The sequence below is a fragment of the Schistocerca piceifrons genome, chromosome 9 (assembly GCF_021461385.2).
Source record: "Schistocerca piceifrons isolate TAMUIC-IGC-003096 chromosome 9, iqSchPice1.1, whole genome shotgun sequence".
Classification (NCBI taxonomy): domain Eukaryota; kingdom Metazoa; phylum Arthropoda; class Insecta; order Orthoptera; family Acrididae; genus Schistocerca; species Schistocerca piceifrons.
In genome coordinates this window covers 179,876,278-179,897,174 of record NC_060146.1, presented here as the reverse complement: position 1 = coordinate 179,897,174, position 20,897 = coordinate 179,876,278, and the positions used below count along the sequence as shown (strand labels likewise).

General features: G+C 46.9%; 1 protein-coding gene across 1 annotated transcript in view; it reads left to right on the top strand.

Moving 5' to 3' along the window:
* LOC124717060 overlaps positions 1–20,897 on the top strand; it is a 50,702-nt gene that overhangs the window by 7,889 nt on the left and 21,916 nt on the right. The window contains exons 2-3 of the mRNA XM_047243743.1: positions 8,157–8,271; positions 18,510–18,714. Coding sequence (XP_047099699.1) covers positions 8,157–8,271; positions 18,510–18,714 — 320 coding nt within the window. The remainder of the gene's footprint in view (positions 1–8,156; positions 8,272–18,509; positions 18,715–20,897) is intronic.

The window sequence follows — 20,897 nt, the reverse complement described above, 5'->3', positions numbered from 1 at the left end:
TTGTCATTACAACATACACTGCATTCATCATCAATCAAAAGCATAATAGACGTAGATTACTGTATGCAAAGATGAAATGTAAGTAGTAGCCATTTTTTAGTAAGTAAATAAAAATATTTTATTAATTCTTCTCTATCTACATATTTAAACTGAAATCTCCTTTTCTATTTTTGTGCTAGTCTAGCCCGGAAATAGAAAAAGAAGCAAGAAGGAGATTTCAGTTTATATATGTAGATAGAGAAGAATTAATAAAATATTTTTATTTACTATAATATATATATATATATATATATATATATATATATATATATATATATATATATATAATCATCAAAATCTCCGCAAGAGTTCCTCAGACTAGCCCGGAAAATTGCACGCAACACTCAATGTGTGAATCCTACTCGTGTATGGTCAATTTTTTATGCGTGTTTTTGCAGTTCGAGGACCTATTCTTTGCCTTCTTCCCAGATCTCGGCTAGTAGGGCCGTATCATCTGCAAAAATTCGGTAACTGACTTTGATGGCTTTGTTTTTTGTTCCTAGTCGGATTCCACTATGTTTCTACGTGTTCCACTTTTTCTAGGGCTCTGTTAAAGCAACAGTGTAGAGAATCCGTCTCTTAAAACAAAAAAACAAACAAACACACACACACACACACACACACACACACACACACACACACACACGTTCTCTGCGAATAATATTCACAGCCCACTCGCTGTGTCTCTTTCTCTCTCTCTCTCTCTCTCTCTCATTATAAAAGTTATGACTCGTGGAATAACAACTCCCCAAAAATGGATCACTGCTCATTGAAAATAAACTCAATGAAGGCGACAGCCAACAAGCGTCAAATTTCCGGGAAGAGTACTGAATGCTTGCACATCCACAATGATAACATTTCTAACTGTGTAGGTGTAACGCATCTACATTCTGTGTACAATCTAAGACAAAAAAACACAAATCGCAAGGGAATTATCAAAATGGGGTTGAAATAGATAGATTTTGTTATAGACGACCACATCATCTGAGAACAGTATTAAAGAGGATCAGACGCTTTCTACTAGATAATTTATAAACACTGTAAGCAATAATTGTCCTGAAACTTCCTGACAGCTTAAAACTGTGTACCGGACCGAGACTCGAACTCGGGAACTTTGCCTTTCGCGGGCAAGTGCTCTACCAACTCAGCTACCCAAGCACGACTCACACCCCGTCCTCATAATTTCAATTCTGCCAGTACTTGGTCTCCTACTTTCCAAACTTCACAGAAGCTCTCCTGCGAAACTTGCAGAACTAGCACTCCTGGAAGAAAGGATATTTCGGAGACATGGCTTAGCCACAGCCTGGGGGATGTTTCCAGAATGAGATTTTCACTCTACAGCGGAGTGTGCGCCGATATGAAACTTCCTGGCAGATTAAAACTGTGTGCCGGACCGAGACTCGAACTCGGGACCTTTGCCTTTGGAGGCCAAGTGCACTTACCCGCAAAAGGCAAAGGTCCCGAGTTCGGGTCTCGGTCCGGCACATAGTTTTAATCTGCCAGGAAGTTTCAATAGTGTAGCTGTACAGTAGCGGATTTCTTTTCCTACGTATGCGCAATATGTTAGATTTATTTACGTTGAGAGTCAAATGCCAGAGTCTGCACCATACATCAATTCTCTGTAAGTCGTTCTGCAAATTCTTACTTTCTTCTGACGTTGCTACTTTCGTATAAACAAATGCATCATCTGCGAATAGCCTTAAAGAGCATCTAACGCTTTCTACTAGATCATTTATGTATATTGTAAACATCAACGGTCCTATCACACTTCTCTGTGGTACTATGGATATTAGATTTACATCTGTCGATTTAGTTCCGCTAAGAGCGACGTGTTGTGTTCTGTCTGCAAGAAAGTCTTGAATACAATCGCAGGTCTGCTCCGATACTATGGTATCAGGTTATAGCTCCTCTGCATACTGCCCTCTAAGGCTAGGAGATGATACACTACAAGTTTCATAGTACGAGGTGCATTCAAGTTCTAAGGCCTCCGATTTTTTTTCTCCGGACTGGAAAGAGATAGAAACATGCGCATTGTTTTAAAATGAGGCCGCGTTCATTGTCAATACGTCCCAGAGATAGCAGCACCATATGGCAGATGGAATTTTACCGCCAGCGGCGAGAATGAGAACTGTTTTAAATACTTAAAATGGCGACGTTTTCCTTACTTGAAGAGCGTGCAATCATTCGTTTTCTGAATTTGCGTGGTGTGAAACCAATTGAAATTCATCAACACTTGAAAGAGACATGTGGTGATGGAGTTATGGATGTGTTGAAAGTGCGTTCGTGGGTGCGACAGTTTAATGAAGGCAGAGCATCGTGTGACAACAAACCGAAACAACCTCGGGCTCGCACAAGCCGGTCTGACGACACGATCGAGAAAGTGGAGGGAATTGTTTTGGGGGATCGCCGAATGACTGTTGAACAGATCGCCTCCAGAGTTGGCATTTCTGTGGGTTCTGTGCACAAAATCCTGCATGACGACCTGAAAATGCGAAAAGTGTCATCCAGGTGGGTGCCACGAATGCTGACGGACGACCACATGGCTGCCCATGTGGCATGTTGCCAAGCAATGTTGACGCGCAATGACAGCATGAATGGGACTTTCTTTTCGTCGGTTGTGACAATGGATGAGACGTGGATGCCATTTTTCAATCCAGAAACAAAGCGCCAGTCAGCTCAATGGAAGCACACAGGTTCACCGCCACCAAAAAAATTTCGGGTATCCGCCAGTGCTGAAAAAATGATGGTGTACATGTTCTGGGACAGCGAGGGCGTAATCCTTACCCATTGCGTTCCAAAGGGCACTACGGTAACAGGTGCATCCTAGGAAAATGTTTTGAAGAACACATTCCTTCCTGCACTGCAAAAAAAAAAAAACGTCCGGGAAGGGCTGCGCGTGTGCTGTTTCACCAAGACAAAGCACCCGCACATCGAGCTAACGTTACGCAACAGTTTCTTCGTGATAACAACTTTGAAGTGATTCCTCATGCTCCCTACTCACCTGACCTGGCTCCTAGTGACTTTTGGCTTTTTCCAACAATGAAAGACCCTCTCCGTGGCCGCACATTCACCAGCCGTGCTGCTATTGCCTCAGCGATTTTCCAGTGGTCAAAACAGACTCCTAAAGAAGCTTTCGCCGCTGCCATGGAATCATGGCGTCAGCGTTGTGAAAAATGTGTACGTCTGCAGGGCGATTACGTCGAGAAGTAACGCCAGTTTCATCGATTTCGGGTGAGTAGTTAATTAGAATAAAAAAATAGGAGGCCTTAGAACTTGAATGCACCTCGTAACTACCGACGACCTTAACTGCACCTCTTGTGTCGAGAGAAGTCTGTATCAGATAATTTTGTATTTAAAACATTCTCGGTTTTCTTGCCGCGTCAACATCGTCATCGTCAGTTGCTCCTGACGATGAAAGCTATCGTCGAAAGCTCGAGATTTTATTCCGTATTGAGGTGGCAACAAAACCGAGACCGTTTTACATGTCAGTGCCGTCGCGAAAGACATTGTCCTCATAAGAAAATTCTGTCGAACGACAGGGTGCCTCAGTGCCTCCCAAACCCTGCCATCTCCTTCCACATCCAAACACGCAACCCGTGGTCTAGCAGGGTGGCAACATTGTGACATGGTCAATGTCCAGGCTACACTAGACAAATCCCCGCGTTGCAAAGCAGGACGTCCGCATCCGCCATTCTCGGAAATTAGTTCGAGGTCAAACCTTGATGCAATGGCAGCAGTTACGTGAAACAGGATACACAAAAAGAGGCAGGCGTAAGATAACGTAAACAGTGTACTTAGTTCAAGAACATTTATTATTCAATTAGTGTAGTGCAAGGGTTCCCAAACTTTTCCTCTGACGAAAATTATGATGAGGTTGGTACTTTGATGAAACACCTTGTTAATTTTGAAGGTCGATAAACTTATTTTTTTAAATGAGAACAACTAGACGAGGTACTGGCAGAAATAAAGCTGTGAGGACGGGGCGTGAGTCGCGCTTTGGTAGCTCAGTCGGTTCGCCGGCACGGTAGCTCAGCGTGTTCGGTCAGAGAGCCAGCTGCCCTCCGTAATTAAAAAAAACTGAGTTAATTGATCAACAACGAACTAAAACGGGTGTAAAAAACGTCGTTAGAGGGTAGAGCACTTGCCCGCGAGAGGCAAAGGTCCGAGTTCGAGTCTCGGTCCGGCACACAGTTTTGATCTGCCAGGAAGTTTCATATCAGCGCACACTCCGCTGTAGAGTGAAAATTTCATTCTAGCTTATTTCACTCATTGACTACATAAATTTTAATCACAATTAATAACACAGAAATTATAATAAAAATCATTCTTATTGTGAAGATGTCGAAAAAAACCGCCGTGGTATAAACAATTTTTCGTCGAGCACTTATTCCCTTCCCACAGAACACTAGTGTTCTGCGGAACACAGTTTGGGAAACTCCGGTCTGTAGTATCGTAGGTTTTCATGTAATCGTATTTTATCCAAAATGTTTTTTTATGAGAGGAAGACACAGTACCTGGGCCGTAGAGGTTAAATTATTACCGACGCGTCTCCAGCTTGCGTGGTCGAGTGGAGACCTTTTGAAATTGCTGCTGTGCTGGCGGTTTGGGAGGGCATCTGTGCTAGTAAACTACAAACCTGGGGCAGGATCCCGGTTACAGGTAGCTTGTGGAGGAGGAGGAGGAGGAGGAGGAGGAGGAGATAAGTGTTCTACGGCCCGTCGACGTCTAGGTCATTAGAGACGGAACACAATCTCGGATTAGGAAAGGGTGTGGCCGGCCGAAGTGGCCGCGCGGTTCCGGCGCTTCAGTCTGGAACCGCGAGACCGCTACGGTCGCGGGTTCGAATCCTGCCTCGGGCATGGATGTGTGTGATGTCCTTAGGTTAGTTAGGTTCAACTAGTTCTAAGTTCTAGGGGACTAATGACCTCAGCAGTTGAGTCCCATAGTGCTCAGAGCCATTTAGGAAAGGGTGGAGGAGGAAAGGGGCCTGGCCCTTTCTATGGAACCATCCCGGCATTTCCCTTAAGCGATTTAGGGAAATCACAGAAAGTCTGAATCTCTATGACCGGAAGCGGGTTTGAACAGTAGTCCTTCCGAGTGAGTGCAGTGGACTACTCACTGCGCCACTTCGCTCGGACCATGTAGCCTGTTTAAGGGCTTCAGAACGCAACAAAATTTTGATCTCAGTATTCCATACAGTTACTTTCCAAATCTGAAAATTTAAAACGCTGTCACAATTTACTCATTATGAGGTACAATGCTACGGTAAATGTTTAAGACAATAAGTCAAGTATTAAACTGTGTTGAGGCATCATATCTCACAGTGTGCAAATTACAAGACTTGAGAATAATAGCACTTAGCGACTGCCAGTACCATTACATGTACACTACTAGCCATTAAAATTGCTACACCAAGAAGAAATGCAGATGATAAACTGGTATTCATTGGACAAATCAATTATACTAGAACTGACATGTGATTACATTTTCACGCTATTTGGGTGCATAGATCCTGAGAAATCAGTACCCAGAACAACCACCTCTGGCCGTAATAAAGACCTTGTTACGACTGGGCATTGAGTCAAACAGATCTTGGATGGCGTGTACAGGTACAGCTGCCCAGGCAGTTTCAACACGATACCACAGTTCATCAAGAGTAGTGACTGGTGTATTGTGATGAGCCAGTTGTCCGGCCACCATTGACCAGACGTTTTCAGTTGGTGAGAGATCTGGAGAATGTGCTGGCCAGGGCAGCAGCCGAACATTTTGTGTATCCAGAAAGGCCCGTACAGGGCCTGCCAACATGCGGTCGTGCATTATCCTGCTGAAATGTAGGGTTTCGCAGGGATCGAATGAAGGGTAGAGCCACGGGTCGTAACACATCTGAAATGTAACGTCCACTGTTCAAAGCGCCGTCAATGTGGATGAGAGGTGACCGAGACGTGTAACCAATGGCACCCCATACCCTCACGCCGGGTGATACACCAGTATGGCGATGACGAATACACGCTTCCAATGTGCGCGTTCACCGCGATGTCGCCAAACACGGATGCGACCATGATGATGCTGTACACAGAACCTGGATTCATCCGAAAAATGACGTTTTGCCATTCTTGCACCCAGGTTCGTCGTTGAGTACACCATCGCAGGCGCTCCTGTCTGTGATGCAGCGTCAATGGTAACCGTAGCCACGGTCGCCGAGCTGATAGTCCATGCTGCTGCAAGCTTCGTCGAACTGTTCGTGCAGATGGTAATTGTTTTGCAAACGTCCCAATCTGTTGACTCAGGGATCGAGACGTGGCTGCACGATGCGTTACAGCCCTGCGGATAAGATGCCTGTCATCTCGACTGCTAGTGATACGAGGCCGTTGGGATCAAGTACGGCGTTCTGTATTACCCTCCTGAACCCACCGATTCCATATTCTGCTAACAGTCATTGGATCTCGACCAACGCGAGCAGCAATGTCGCGATACGATAAAGCGCAATCGCGATCACATCCGACCTTTATTAAAGTCGGAAACGTGACGGTACGCATTTCTCCTCCTTACACGATGCATCACGACGGCGTTTCACCAGGCAACGCCGGTCAACTGCCGTTTGTGTATGAGAAATCGGTTGGAAAGTTTCCTCAAGTCAGTACGGTGCAGGTGTCGCCACCGGCGCTAACCTTGTGTGAATGCTATGAAAAGCTAACCATTTGCATATCACAGCATCTTCTTCCTATCTGTTAAATTTCCCGTCTGTAGCACGTCATATTCGTGGTGTAGCAGTTTTAATGGCCAGTAGTGTAATTATCTTCCCTCTGTCAGTGTCGCTTTTCTCGATGGATTCCCCTATTTACAGCCCATATCTGCGCTCGGGTTGCCCCCGTCCGTGTATACTCCACTTACATACTTCTGTTACCGCGTCACGTCTCCGCAACGCCACTACCAGGCGAGTTCCAAAGTTGCGGTGGGGAGTGGTCAGAACGTTTTGGCTCACAGTAGATACGTCCTTTTCTTTTCCAGTCACGATAAACAAGGTTTAAGAACCTACGGATTATCAGACCAGCTGTGTGGCTGGATTGAAGAGTTTTTAGCAAACAGAACACAGCATGTTGTTATCAATGGAGAGACGTCTACAGACAAAGTAACCTCTGGCGTGCCACAGGGGAGTGTTATGGGACCGTTGCTTTTCATATAAATGACCTAGTAGATAGTGTCCGAAGTTCCATGCGGCTTTTCGGGGATGATGCTGTAGTATACAGAGAAGTTGCAGCATTAGAAAATTGTAGCGAAATGCAGGAAGATCTGCAGCGGATAGGCACTTGGTGCAGGGAGTGGCAACTGACCCTTAACATAGACAAATGTAACGTATTGCGATTACATAGAAAGAAGGATCCTTTATTGTATGATTATATGATAGCGGAACAAACACTGGTAGCAGTACTTCTGCAAAATATCTGGGAGTATGCATACGGAACGATTTGAAGCGGAATGATCATATGAAATTAATTGTTGGTAAGGCGGGTACGAGGTTGAGATTCGTTGGGAGATTCGTTAGAAAATGTAGTCCATCAACAAAGGAGGTGGCTTACGAAACACTGGTTCGACCTATACTTGAGTATTTCTCATCAGTGTGGGATCCGTACCAGATGAGGTTGACAGAGGAGATAGAGAAGATCCAAAGAAGTGCGGCGCGTTTCGTCACAGGGTTATTTGGTAACCGTGATAGCGTTACGGAGATGTTTAGCAAACTCAAGTGGCAGACTCTGCAAGAGAGGCGCTCTGCATCGCGGTGTAGCTTGCTGTCCAGGTTTCGAGAGGGTGCGTTTCTGGATGAGGTATCGAATATATTGCTTCCCCCTACTTATACCTCCCGAGGAGATCACGAGTGTAAAATTAGAGAGACTCGAGCGCGCACGGAGGCTTTCCGGCAGTCGTTCTTCCCGCGAACCATACGCGACTGGAACAGGAAAGGGATGTAATGACAGTGGCATGTAAAGTGCCCTCCGCCACACACCGTTGGGTGGCTTGCGGAGTATAAATGTAGGTGTAGATGTAGATGGTACAGGGGAAGGACGGCTGTCAGCGAGTCACCGTACATCCCTCTGACTATCCCGCTGTGGTGTTTGCAGGCGCACGAGGCCAGGCGGTGCCCTGCCTGACGCTTTGGCTACGGCACTTAGGCCCACGATGGCGCTCTGCTGCTGGCATCGGAATGGCGTCGTCACCTTCGCAGCTTTCTTTACGGTGAGTCACAAATGCGATTCCTACATGTACCATATTCTGTAACTGCACTCGAAGAATCCGTAACATGCTGTCCACTGTCCGAAACTAAACTGCATGTCCAATCTTGTGACTGCTCGACTGTCACCCCCAGAAGATAAGACGTTAATGTCGTCTTGTAGCGGGACTTTGAATTTCACCGCGCTACACTCGTTCCCTCAGATATGAATTATACCGTCGCAGCTGTATGAGCGCTCGACGGCAAAGAAAATATATAAGAAAATGAAGGTACAAAAATTGTAACTCATTTTGTTTTCTACCCGCTCTTGTCTCTTGAGAGCGGAAGCTTAACTTCACTTATTCGCTGGTCTTAGTATGATTCAGACGTAAAAACTTATTAGCTAGTCTTGGTCGGATTAAGAAGAAAAAACTTATTGATGTGCAGACGTATTGTGGAAGTTTATATGAAATTTGGATGATGGAAGCAGCAACGTAAAATACATTGCATTCAATATCAAGACGGTTTTAATTTGTGTAATTCCTGGACAATGAAATTTATTGCAAGATTTCGGAGCAGCTACGACTTTTCACGCAGAAATGAGCCTGGAGATTTTTGGAGAACAAGACCTGGACGTCGCACAAGAGAATACATGTTAACATGGTAAAGAATGAACTTTTATATACGCCATTTCCCCATGTCAATCAAATTTTGTTATTCATTGCTCTCTTTCAAATAATTCTTGTAGTGGAAATTGGTTTGACTTTTCCTCAGAAACGCCACAAGGACCACCCCAACAACAGCTTTTCCGAAACAAAAAGTCCGATAACTTTACTGTAATACGAAGTCCGATTTGCATTTTATTCTTTCCCTTTTTCACGGTCATTAACGATTTTAAAAGCCCCTTTTTATTCACCATTTCTTCTCACATTTTCAACCTTTTCTTTTCTTCTCTTTTTTCTTTTTTAGTAAGCACTACAGTCTAACACAGACTGTGGCATCGATAACTAACTCAGTTTGACGAGGAAACTCATCCAGAAATTTCTTTAGGTACGACAGATCCAGCTGAAGGAGGGTACTGTAGTGGGACGACCTTTTGAGGATGTTGATTGCTATGTTCTCCCCCTATTCTCAATTGTCCCAGTCACTTTGCATGGGCCGGCCTCTGTGGCTGAGCGGTTCTAGGCACTTCAGTCTGGAACGGCGCTGCTGCTGCTACGGTCGCAGGGTCAAAACCTGCCTCGGGCATGGATGTGTGTGATGTCCTTAGGTGAGTTAGGTTTAAGTAGTTTTAAGCCTAGGGGACTGATGACCTCAGATGTTAAGTTCCATAGCCCTTAGAGCCATTTGAACCACAATTTTGCATGGAATTAACATTGGATGATACGTGAAAGAGTGCCTATATGTTTGTGAAACCAGGAATGTGCGTATGTCATGATGAAGATATAGAACAAGTATCGGCGACTGGGTGGTAGAAATTGAAATGTAGCTACTCAGGGAGGTCCAGTGTGGGCTGTAATTATCGTATGGTAGTTGAAACGTCAATTAGGGCGATTCACAAACAACAACTTAAGTACACATGTTGTTCCAAAAATGTTATCGTGGAAGTAGGGGCCAGGAGGTGCTTGTGAAAAAACACACATTGATAAGGTTATCTTTTATTTTAAAAGGCTTTCTGAGTAATAAATTTTAAGTCTGGCATTTCTTTAAATAAATAATTTCAAAACAATTTCAAATAGCTTGACAATTTTCATTATGAAAAGGAGATTATCAGGTATGACATTAAAAACTTGCCAATAATGAGATTTTAATTGCAAGGTGTGACGTTAACAATAAGCAGGTTTTAAACTTATTATATCAAGAAGTGAACAATTTCCAAAAAACTTTAGGTAACTATCTTGTACTAAGCAAACATAGTTGTCTCTCGCCAGTTACGTAACTCATATTTGTTACAAGGTAAATGTAATTAACCAGCACACAAACCTTCACATTAAAGACAGTTCCCCAAAAAAGTTTCCCTTAGCTCGGTGAGGGAGTGACACGTCTAAAGGGGCCGAGATCACAATAGTCGGAATAGTTATTGGTGGTCTACAGGGCCACAGCAGATCAGCCCCAAAACTTGCATTACGAGCCGCCATCTCCCCGAGTTACCCAAAACCAGAAGATGTAGCAAAGGCTGTCCCTGCACAGACTCCGAACGACAGAAACCCGCGACACCGACCCTAAATCACCCAATCGAGGTGTGAATGGAAACGGCCCGACCAAGAACCAATTACCACATTCCCGCGGTCATACAAACGAAAACTGTGGTGGGACGACCCCGACAAAACCACTGGTGAAGAAACCCATACACTTCCCTGGAACTTGAAAACCTCATATATACACTCCTGGAAATTGAAATAAGAACACCGTGAATTCATTGTCCCAGGAAGGGGAAACTTTATTGACACATTCCTGGGGTCAGATACATCACATGATCACACTGACAGAACCACAGGCACATAGACACAGGCAACAGAGCATGCACAATGTCGGCACTAGTACAGTGTATATCCACCTTTCGCAGCAATGCAGGCTGCTATTCTCCCATGGAGACGATCGTAGAAATGCTAGATGTAGTCCTGTGGAACGGCTTGCCATGCCATTTCCACCTGGCGCCTCAGTTGGACCAGCGTTCGTGCTGGACGTGCAGACCGCGTGAGACGACGCTTCATCCAGTCCCAAACATGCTCAATGGGGGACAGATCCGGAGATCTTGCTGGCCAGGGTAGTTGACTTACACCTTCTAGAGCACGTTGGGTGGCACGGGATACATGCGGACGTGCATTGTCCTGTCGGAACAGCAAGTTCCCTTGCCGGTCTAGGAATGGTAGAACGATGGGTTCGATGACGGTTTGGATGTACCGTGCACTATTCAGTGTCCCCTCGACGATCACCAGTGGTGTACGGCCAGTGTAGGAGATCGCTCCCCACACCATGATGCCGGGTGTTGGCCCTGTGTGCCTCGGTCGTATGCAGTCCTGATTGTGGCGCTCACCTGCACGGCGCCAAACACGCTTACGACCATCATTGGCACCAAGGCAGAAGCGACCCTCATCGCTGAAGACGACACGTCTCCATTCGTCCCTCCATTCACGCCTGTCACGACACCACTGGAGGCGGGCTGCACGATGTTGGGGCGTGAGCGGAAGACGGCCTAACGGTGTGCGGGACCGTAGCCCAGCTTCATGGAGACGGTTGCGAATGGTCCTCGCCGATACCCCAGGAGCAACAGTGTCCCTAATTTGCTGGGAAGTGGCGGTGCGGTCCCCTACGGCACTGCGTAGGATCCTACGGTCTTGGCGTGCATCCGTGCGTCGCTGCGGTCCGGTCCCAGGTCGACGGGCACGTGCACCTTCCGCCGACCACTGGCAACAACATCGATGTACTGTGGAGACCTCACGCCCCACGTGTTGAGCAATTCGGCGGTACGTCCACCCGGCCTCCCGCATGCCCACTATAGGCCCTCGCTCAAAGTCCGTCAACTGCACATACGGTTCACGTCCACGCTGTCGCGGCATGCTACCAGTGTTAAAGACTGCGATGGAGCTCCGTATGCCACGGCAAACCGGCTGACACTGACGGCGGCGGTGCACAAATGCTGCGCAGCTAGCGCCATTCGACGGCCAACACCGCGGTTCCTGATGTGTCCGCTGTGCCGTGCGTGTGATCATTGCTTGTACAGCCCTCTCGCGGCGTCCGGAGCAAGGATGGTGGGTCTGACACACCGGTGTCAATGTGTTCTTTTTTCCATTTCCAGGAGTGTATAAACTCTGTTACATAAAAACAGTACTCAACTCCTCAGCTCCACCCCAGCGCCGGGAACACGTCGCACTTCCAAATGCTCGTCAGAGCCAAACGCTGCCAGTGGTTTCAAGGGCCGATAAGAAGACATACGGTCCCACGCGCTGATCTCCTGCACCACGGCTTCTAAGCTTCATAAGCCACGTACATGCGGGTAAGGCAGACTCAGCCCCTGACAGCCAAGAGGTCGGCCAAAGCACGTGGCGAGCAGTTGACGCCCCCCAACAGAGGGCCCCGCTCGCGCCACTGCCTCTCCCGGTCACCGCCCAGTACCTACTCCTCGATCATCACGCGGCCGTACACTTGCTCCACCTCCCGCCAGAGGGCGGTAGCGATCCAAACAGCGCGCCAAACCGAAAGCGCCACCGCAAACACTAGACGCGTAGGGAAGGCACTCCGCCTGGCGCGCTTTTCGAAGAGCCGGACACAACTACGGCACAGTAGTGAAACTTCGCAGATATTCTAATGCGCTAAAGCGGAACCGATTTACGCTGGAAAAAAAGTTTCCAGAATGCGATTTTCACTCTGCAGCGCAGTGTGCGCTGATATGAAACTTCCTGGCGTATTAAAACTGTGTGCCGGATCGAGACTCCAACTCGGGACCTTTGCCTTTCGCGGGCAAGTGCTCTACCAACTGCCAGGAAGTTTCACATCAGCGCAACACGCCGCTGCAGAGTGAAAATCTCATTCTGGAAACATCCCCCAAGCTGTGGCTAAGCCATGTCTCCGCAGTATCCTTTCTTTCAGGAGTGCTAGTTCTGCAGGGTTCGCAGGTGAGCTTCTGTTAAATTTGGAAGGTAGGAGACGAGGTACTAACAGAAGTAAAGCTCTGAGGACGGGGCGTGTGTCGTGCTTGGGTAGCTCAGTTGGTAGAGCACTTGCCCGCGAAAGGCAAAGGTCCCGAGTTCGAGTCCCGGTCCGGCACACAGTTTTAATCTACCAGGAAGTTTCAAAAAAAAGTTTGTTGCAATTCTGGTCACCAGGTGCAAATCTGGCGCTATGAAAGCAAGAAAAATGTGTAGAAATTTTACCATATGTAATAGATTAGGAACAGTCCGTGGGCAGCAGAGGTCAAGCAAGTGAGAAGGCATAATATCCATTTTGTTATTAAATTCTTCTTACACATTTTGCTCAATATGAACATCGGAGACGTCGCCGAGATGCTGTATAGCGGCAGATTTGCACCTGGTGACCAAAATTGGAACTAACTTTTTTCCAGCGCAAATCGGTTCGGCGTTAACCATTAGCGTATCTACCTAGGTTGGCTGCCACAGAACTACAGCCCTTACTGGACCTCCGTAAGTAGCTGCACTTTAATTGCAAGCTGTACATGAAATGTATTTGCAATTTCAAGAACAAACATCAACTGTGTAAGCGAATGACGACAACGAAAATTTTTTCAGGGCCGGGACTCGAACCCGGATATCACACTTTACGCGAGCGGTCGCCTTAACCGTTTTGGATATCCGTGCATCGATTAACGCTAGACCCAAACTTCCATATAGAGTCGTTTCTGCTTACTTGAAACATGGCGGATAAATACGATTTTGCAAAAAAATAATAAGTGTTGCTTTTATGATTTTGTTCACTTGTTATAGAAATATGATAAGAAAATTGTTTTGTAAAGTAAAATAATTATTCTGAAACGTTCTTATTGTATATTGTAACTAGGCAAGGCAATGAATTTGCTGACAGATGCCTTTATGGACTGACAGGGTCATTAATGCATTCATACTCCAAAAGAAACTCTGTAATAATTTGCCAGAACTTTTCAAACAAAACTGACAAATCGAACTGATCGCTACCGTGATGTAAAATGAAGAGATGGTTACCGATTGAAATCAACTCCAGTACCTTAAACTCATTACAAGGATCACATCATCACCTTTTACAAGTTGCATAGACGTCCAAAGTGTCCAGTGAGCTGTTTGAGGCAAGGTGGGGGGAGGGGGAGGGGATGAGATGACTAATTTTGTCCAGTGGGCTTAGAACCTGCCTGTTGCCATGCATCCATGGTTCACAGCATATTGTGCGCGAAAAGGGTGAGGTGGCTTTTACACGAGCGTTGCTTTTTAAATCCATGCTGATTCACCTCTGATAGAAATTGCTCTCTTTTTAGGGTAGGGACTATATTGAAGCTTGGAATATGATCAAGGATCCTGCATTAGACCGGCACTGGTCTGTTATTTAAAACATCCGTACATTTACTCTTGTGCGGTTACCTCCAGTCGCTTTGAGACTCGTAGCCTGTATCTAAAAGGGCCGCTTAGTAAGTAATGCAACACATTTTCTTCTTGGCCACTTTCGGATGAAAAAAATGGGGAATTTGCTGTGGGACGTCGTGGAATACTCCCGCTTCAGCCCCGCCCCCACTTTTTATTCTATTTTTTTGTCATCAGTCTTCTGCCTAGTTTTATACGGTCAGACACGAATTCCTCTCCTGTGCCAACCTGTTCATCTCAGAGTAGCACTTGCAACCCACGTTCTCAATTATTTGCTGGATGTATTCCAAACTCTGTCTTCCTCTACAGTTTTTCCACTCTACAGCTCCCCGTAGTACCACGGAAGTCATTCACTTATATCTTAACCGATGTCCTGTCATCCTGTTCCTTCTCTCTGTCACTGTTTTCCACATATTCCTTTATTCTCCAATTCTGCACAGAACCATCTCATTCCTTACCTTACCAGTACTCCTAATTTTCAACGTTCCTCTATAGAACCACACCTTAAATGCTTCGATTCTCTTCTACTCAGGTTTTCCCATAGTCCGTGTTTCACTACCATACAATGCTGTGCTCCAAACGTACATTTTCAGAAATTTCTTCCTCACATTAAGGCCTGTGTTTGATACAAGTAGACTTCTCTTGGCCAGGAATGCCCCCTGTGCTAGTCTGCTTTTGATGTCCTCCTTGGACTGTGTTTGTCATTGGCTATTTTGCTGCCTTCTGCTATTTTCTTTTAGTGTTCAACCCTAAGGTTGGTTTGCAGCAGAGCGCCATTCCTCTCTTCTGTCTGTCTTCCTCTTCATTTCCACGTTAGTGTTACATCTAACGTCATTCATGATCTGTTGCATGTATGATATCTTTGGTTGCCCCGCCGATTCCTTCCATCAATAGCTCCTTCTGCTATTGTTCTAATGATGTTGTTGCGTCGTAGAATGTGTCCTACAAGTTTCTCTCTTCTTGTTTGGATGTGCCTCCACAGAGGTCTGTTTTCCTGTACTCTTCTAAGCACCTCTTCATTTGTTACTTTGTCTCTCCAGCTGATCTACATCATCCTTCTATAGCACCACATCTCCAGCGCCTCTAGCCGTCTTCTCTCTTCTCTTCCAGTTTCACATCCTTATAGGGCCACACTCCAAACGAAACCTTTCATGATACGTTTCCTTACCAGCGTAGGTAGTAGAATTCCTTAACTTCATCTACTTCGTGACCATCATTCGTCCCTTATAGTTTCATAAAGTTCCGATATGTGGCGGCGCCATATCTAGGCTTCAAAATGTCGTCTGTAACGGTGGTGCTTCCAAGCTCAGAGCTGTCACTGAGTTTCTTTCGACGCAAAACCAGAGCATCACAGATATTCTTAGGCGCTTGCAGAATGTCCACTGAGATCTGGCATTGAACAAAAACACGGTCAGTCCTTGGCTAGGCATCTGTCATCACTGTAACGAAGTCGCGTGTCGGCCAACCATACATAGCTGAGGCTCTTGTAGTGTTGGAGCGTGCGGACACTCTCTCTGACTTTTGCAGTGTTGGATTGTGCGGGCAATCTTAATCGAGGTGTTCGACGGATCACAATGAAACACCTCGCTGCCCAATTGGACGTCTGTTGGTAGTCCCACCAATCTCGTCCTCCTGTTGGGGTACTCAGAGGTGTGTGACAACTTGGTTCCTCGCTGCTTCACAGAAGACCATGAAGATCTTTCATCTCCTTGACCCAATGAAGTGTGCATTCCATAAGAAGCACTACATGCATGATGGGGAGGTTACTGATGCAGCAAGACATTGACTGTGAAGTCGACCATTGGACTCGTACCATGTGAGCATATTTGCCCTGCCATTAAGGTCCCATAATATAATTGCACTGAACGGTGATTATGCCGAAAAATAGGGTTTTGTAGTCGAAAGAGTCGGACATGGTGTATTAAAATCTTGAGGAAAAAAATCCTGCGAACCGAAAACACTATGTTTGTAAAAATACAGTTTTCATTCTGCATGTGTGAAAGTTTTATAGTGTGTAGATACATCCTTCCCGCTTGTTTTCAAATTAGTTCGAACTGTTCCCGTGAGTGGCGCCGTCACACCATGTCTTCAAAATGGCCACTACACTTGACGTTCGTCAGAAGCAACGTGCTGTCATAGAATTCCTGTGCTGTGAAAACGAGACGGTGGGAAACATCCACATGAGGTTGTAAAAGGTGCACGGAGATGCTGCTGTCGATCGCAGTACAGTTAGTCGGTGGGCAAGCAGGCTACGTGATGAAAGCGGGCACGGCAATATTGAGGATTGTCCTCGCAGCGGCAGGCCTCGTACTGCACACACTCCAGACAATGTGCAGAGAGTTAACGAATTGGTGACTGCTGACAGACGCATCACAGTGAACGAATTGTCACGCTATGTTGGGATAGGGGAAGGAAGTGTTTGCAGAATACTGAAAGCGTTAAAAAAGGTTTGTGCCAGGTGGGTTCCCAGGATGTTGACAGTGGCTCACATCGAAGCAAGAAAAACGGTATGTAGCGAACTTTTGGAACAGTACGAGAATGGTGGAGATGAATTTCTTGGAAAAATTGTGACAGGTAATGAAACATGGCTCCATCATTTTTCACCAGAGACGAAGAGGCAATCAATGGAGTGGCATCATGCAAATTCACCAAAGAAAAAAAATTCAAAACCACATCTTCTGCTGGAAAAGTTATAGCTACGGTTTTTTCGATTCCGGAGGACTCTTTCATGTTGACATCATGCCAAGTGGAACCACCGTAAGTTCCGATGCGTATGTGACGACACTGAAGAAACTTCAAGCTCAACTGAGTCGTGTTCGACCACATCGGCAAAAGCAGGATGTTTTGCTGTTGCACGACAATGCACGGCCACATGTCAGTCAAAAAACCATGGAAGCGAACTCGAATTGACAACACTGAAACACCCGCATTACAATCCTGACCTGGCTCCATGTGACTATCATCTGAAAGACTCTCTTCGTGGATCAAGGTTAGAAGATGATGATTCCCATGTGCACGCTGCCAAACAGTTGGTCGGTCGGTTGGTTGGTTGGGGTTGAAGGGACCAAACAGCAAGGTCATCAGTCCCTTGTTTCAAATGTGGTCGATTCCGATAGCGTGACATCTCAGAAAAGTCAGAACGATAAAAGGGGAAAAGGCTAAAAAATGTAAAAAGGCAGTCATGTTGTCAATGGTAAAAACAAAATGAGGTAAGTCAGCAAGAGAACGAGCCCAACGCTATGCTAGAGGCAGGAAATATCCCACCTCTAAAGCAGCAGAGGCAAGACCACCTGCGACTTAAAAAAAGGTGCAACCGCTAAAATGTGGAACTGCATATGGGAAAAGGAGACTAACCAATCCTAAAAAATGATAGAGTAAAAGGGGAAGAAAAGAGGATCTCGGCCAGGGAGGGGAGTCGGGAATCTCTAAACACGGCTTTCAGTGGGAGATAACCCAACACTCACCGCCCTGCCCCAACACCAGAGAGATATTAAAAACCTTAAAACTGAGAGTAAAAACCACTTTCCCGGAGGAAACCGAGAACCAGGTCGACCATCCGGGAATCGTCAGCCAACATCAAAGGTAAAATGCTGGTGAGTCTGTACTGTTTAATAAAGGTAAGGGCCTGGGAAATTGCCATCAATTGCGCAGTAAACACCCCACATGTAGGTGACAGCAGATGATTTTCCGTTCCAACAGAGGACGTGAAGGCATATCCCACATGATCAGCAGATTTAGAGCCATCAGTGTAAAGAACAACAGCCTACCGAAACTCCTATAAAATTCGGCGGAAAAAGGAACGGAACACCATCGGTGGGATGGAATCTTTCGGACCTCGGCGGAGATCCATCCGAATTCGTGGCCGAGGAACTAACCAGGGGTGGGGGGGGGGGGGGGGGGAGAGAGAGGGAGCGAGGAGGACAGGGCAAAGACTGCCAAACAGTGGCTCCAACAGGTTGGTCCAGAATTTTACCGTGAGGGTATATAGGCGCTGGTTCCGAGATGGCGTAAGGCACTTGAGAGGGATGGAAATTATGTGGAGAAATGAAAAATATTGTTCCTAAAGGATGTATCTACACACTGTAAAACTTTCAAACATGTAGAATAAAAGATGAATTTTTAAAAAATAGTGTGCGTTTCTTTTGGAGTGACCCTCGTGTTTAGCCACACAGCTGAGAATGGGTGCGTCGCGTCCGCAGGTGGTGGGGGTGCTGGTGATCGCAGCGGGCCGCCTGTGGCTGTCTTGGGCGGCGGTGGCGCAGACCGCGGTCCAGCCTGGAGAGACCGGGCTGCAGTACCGAGCCAGCCCCATCGACTTCAAGATCTTCCGGCTGCTGAGCAGGCGCCTGGAGCGACTGTCCGCGTCCGAGAGGGAGGCCATCGCAGCTTCTCGGGATCTGTACGGTCCGTTACCTACTTTTCGTGTGGCTACATACACTGATCAACCAGAACATTATGACCACCGTTCTACTATCGCTGTAGTCTCCATCCAGGCGACAGCAGCTTCACCTGGCGAGGAATGGCAGTAAGTCAGACACACGCACGGCCCGTGAGGCATCAGTGCTGTCTGTGTGCAGAGAGTGGAAAGAGCGTGACCTATCTGAGTTTGACCGAGGGCAGATTGTGATGACCTGGAGGCTCGGTTCAGTCTGGAACCGCGCGACCGCTACAGTCGCAAGTTCGAATCCTGCCTCGGGCATGGATGTGTGTGATGTCCTTAGGTTAGTTAGGTTTAAGTAGTTCTAAGTTCTAGGGGATTTATGACCTCAGATGTTAAGTCCCATAGTGCTCAGAGCCATTTGAACCATTTTTGGAGGCTAGGCACGACCATTTTGGAAACCGCACGACTTATCGGGTATTCGAGGAGTGCCATGGTGAGTGTCTTCAACACGAGGCAACACCAAGTGGAACCACGTCCACACATCGTTGGATTGGACGGGCACCCTTCATTACAGATGTCGGATGTCGTAGGCTGGGAACACTGGTAAATCAGAACAGGCAGCGAAAACAGGCCGATCTACTATCGATGTAATCCCCATCCAGGCGATAGCAGCTTCACCTGGCGAGGAATGACAGCTAGTCAGACACACGCACAGTCCATGTGGTATCAGTAAATGTGCTGTCTGTGTGTAGAAAGTGGGAAGCGTGCGACGGCCTGGAGGCTAGGCATGACCATTTCAGAGACCGCACGACTTATCGGGTGTTCGAGGAGTGCTGTGGTGAGTGCCTTCAACACGAGGCAACACCAAGTGGAACCACGTCCACACATCGTTGGGTTGGGCGTGCACCCTTCATTACAGATGTCGGATGTCGTAGGTTGGGAAGACTGGTAAGACATGACAGGCAGCGAACAGTGGCGGTACTAACATCAGACTTCAATGCTGGGCAGAGCACAAATGTGTCTTAACTCACAGTGCGCCCAACACTCCTGTCGATGGGCCTCCACAGCTGCGATCTGTGCATGTTCCAATGTTAACACCACGACATCGCCAACTACGACTGAAATGGGCACATGACCATCGGCAATGAACGTTGGCGCAGTGGCAGAGCATTGCAATGTCTGATCAATCCCGATACCTTCTTCATCATGACGATAGGATGGCGCGTATCCGTCGTCTTCTGGGGGAACAGCTCGTTGACACTTGTACAACGGGATGGAGACAAGCTGGTGGCGGCTCCATTATGTTCTGGGGAACATTCATGTAGGCACCCATAGCTCCAGTGGAGCTCGTGCATAGATGACATCATGACGTACGAGGAGTATCGTACAGTACTTGCAGACCACGTACACTCCTTCATGACGATCATGTTTCCGGATGGCTGTGGCATTTTTCGTCAGCCGCGGTTCTAGGCGCTTCGGAACCACGCGGCTGCTACGGTCGCAGATCCGAATCCTGCCTCGGGCATAGATGTGTGTGATGTCCCTAGGTTAGTTAGGTGTACGTAGTTCTAAGTGTAGGGGACTGATGACTTCACATGTGAAGTCCCACTCTGCTTAGAGCCATTTGAACCATTTTTTGTGGCATTTTTCAACAAGATAATGCGCCTTGTCACAAGGCCGAGAGTGTGGTTCGAGGAATACTGTGGCGAGTTGCAATTTATTTGGAGGCCCTCCAACTTTGCAGATGTGAACCCGATTGAACACATCTGGGATGCGATTGGATGTGGCATCAGAGCTCATCGCCCCATCCCCGGAATTTGTGGGAATCAGGTAACTTCTGTGTGTGCAGATATGGTGCCAATTCTCTCCCGCAGTGGCTTGCACACTGGACTCGCATTCGGGAGGACGACGGTTCAATCCCGCGTCCGACCATCCTGATTTAGGTTTTCCGTGATTTCCCTAAATCACTCCAGGCAAATGCCGGAATGGTTCCCTTGAAAGGGCACGGTCTTCCTTAATCCGATGAGACCGATGACCTCGCTGTCTGGTCTCCTCCCCCAAACAATCCAATCCAATTCTCTCCAGCGACCAACCAAGGCCTCACTGCTTCCATGCCACGACACATCTCCGCTTTCACCCGTGCCAAAGGTTGACATACAGCCCATTACGTAGGTGCTCATAATGTTCTGGCCAATCAGTGTACGAT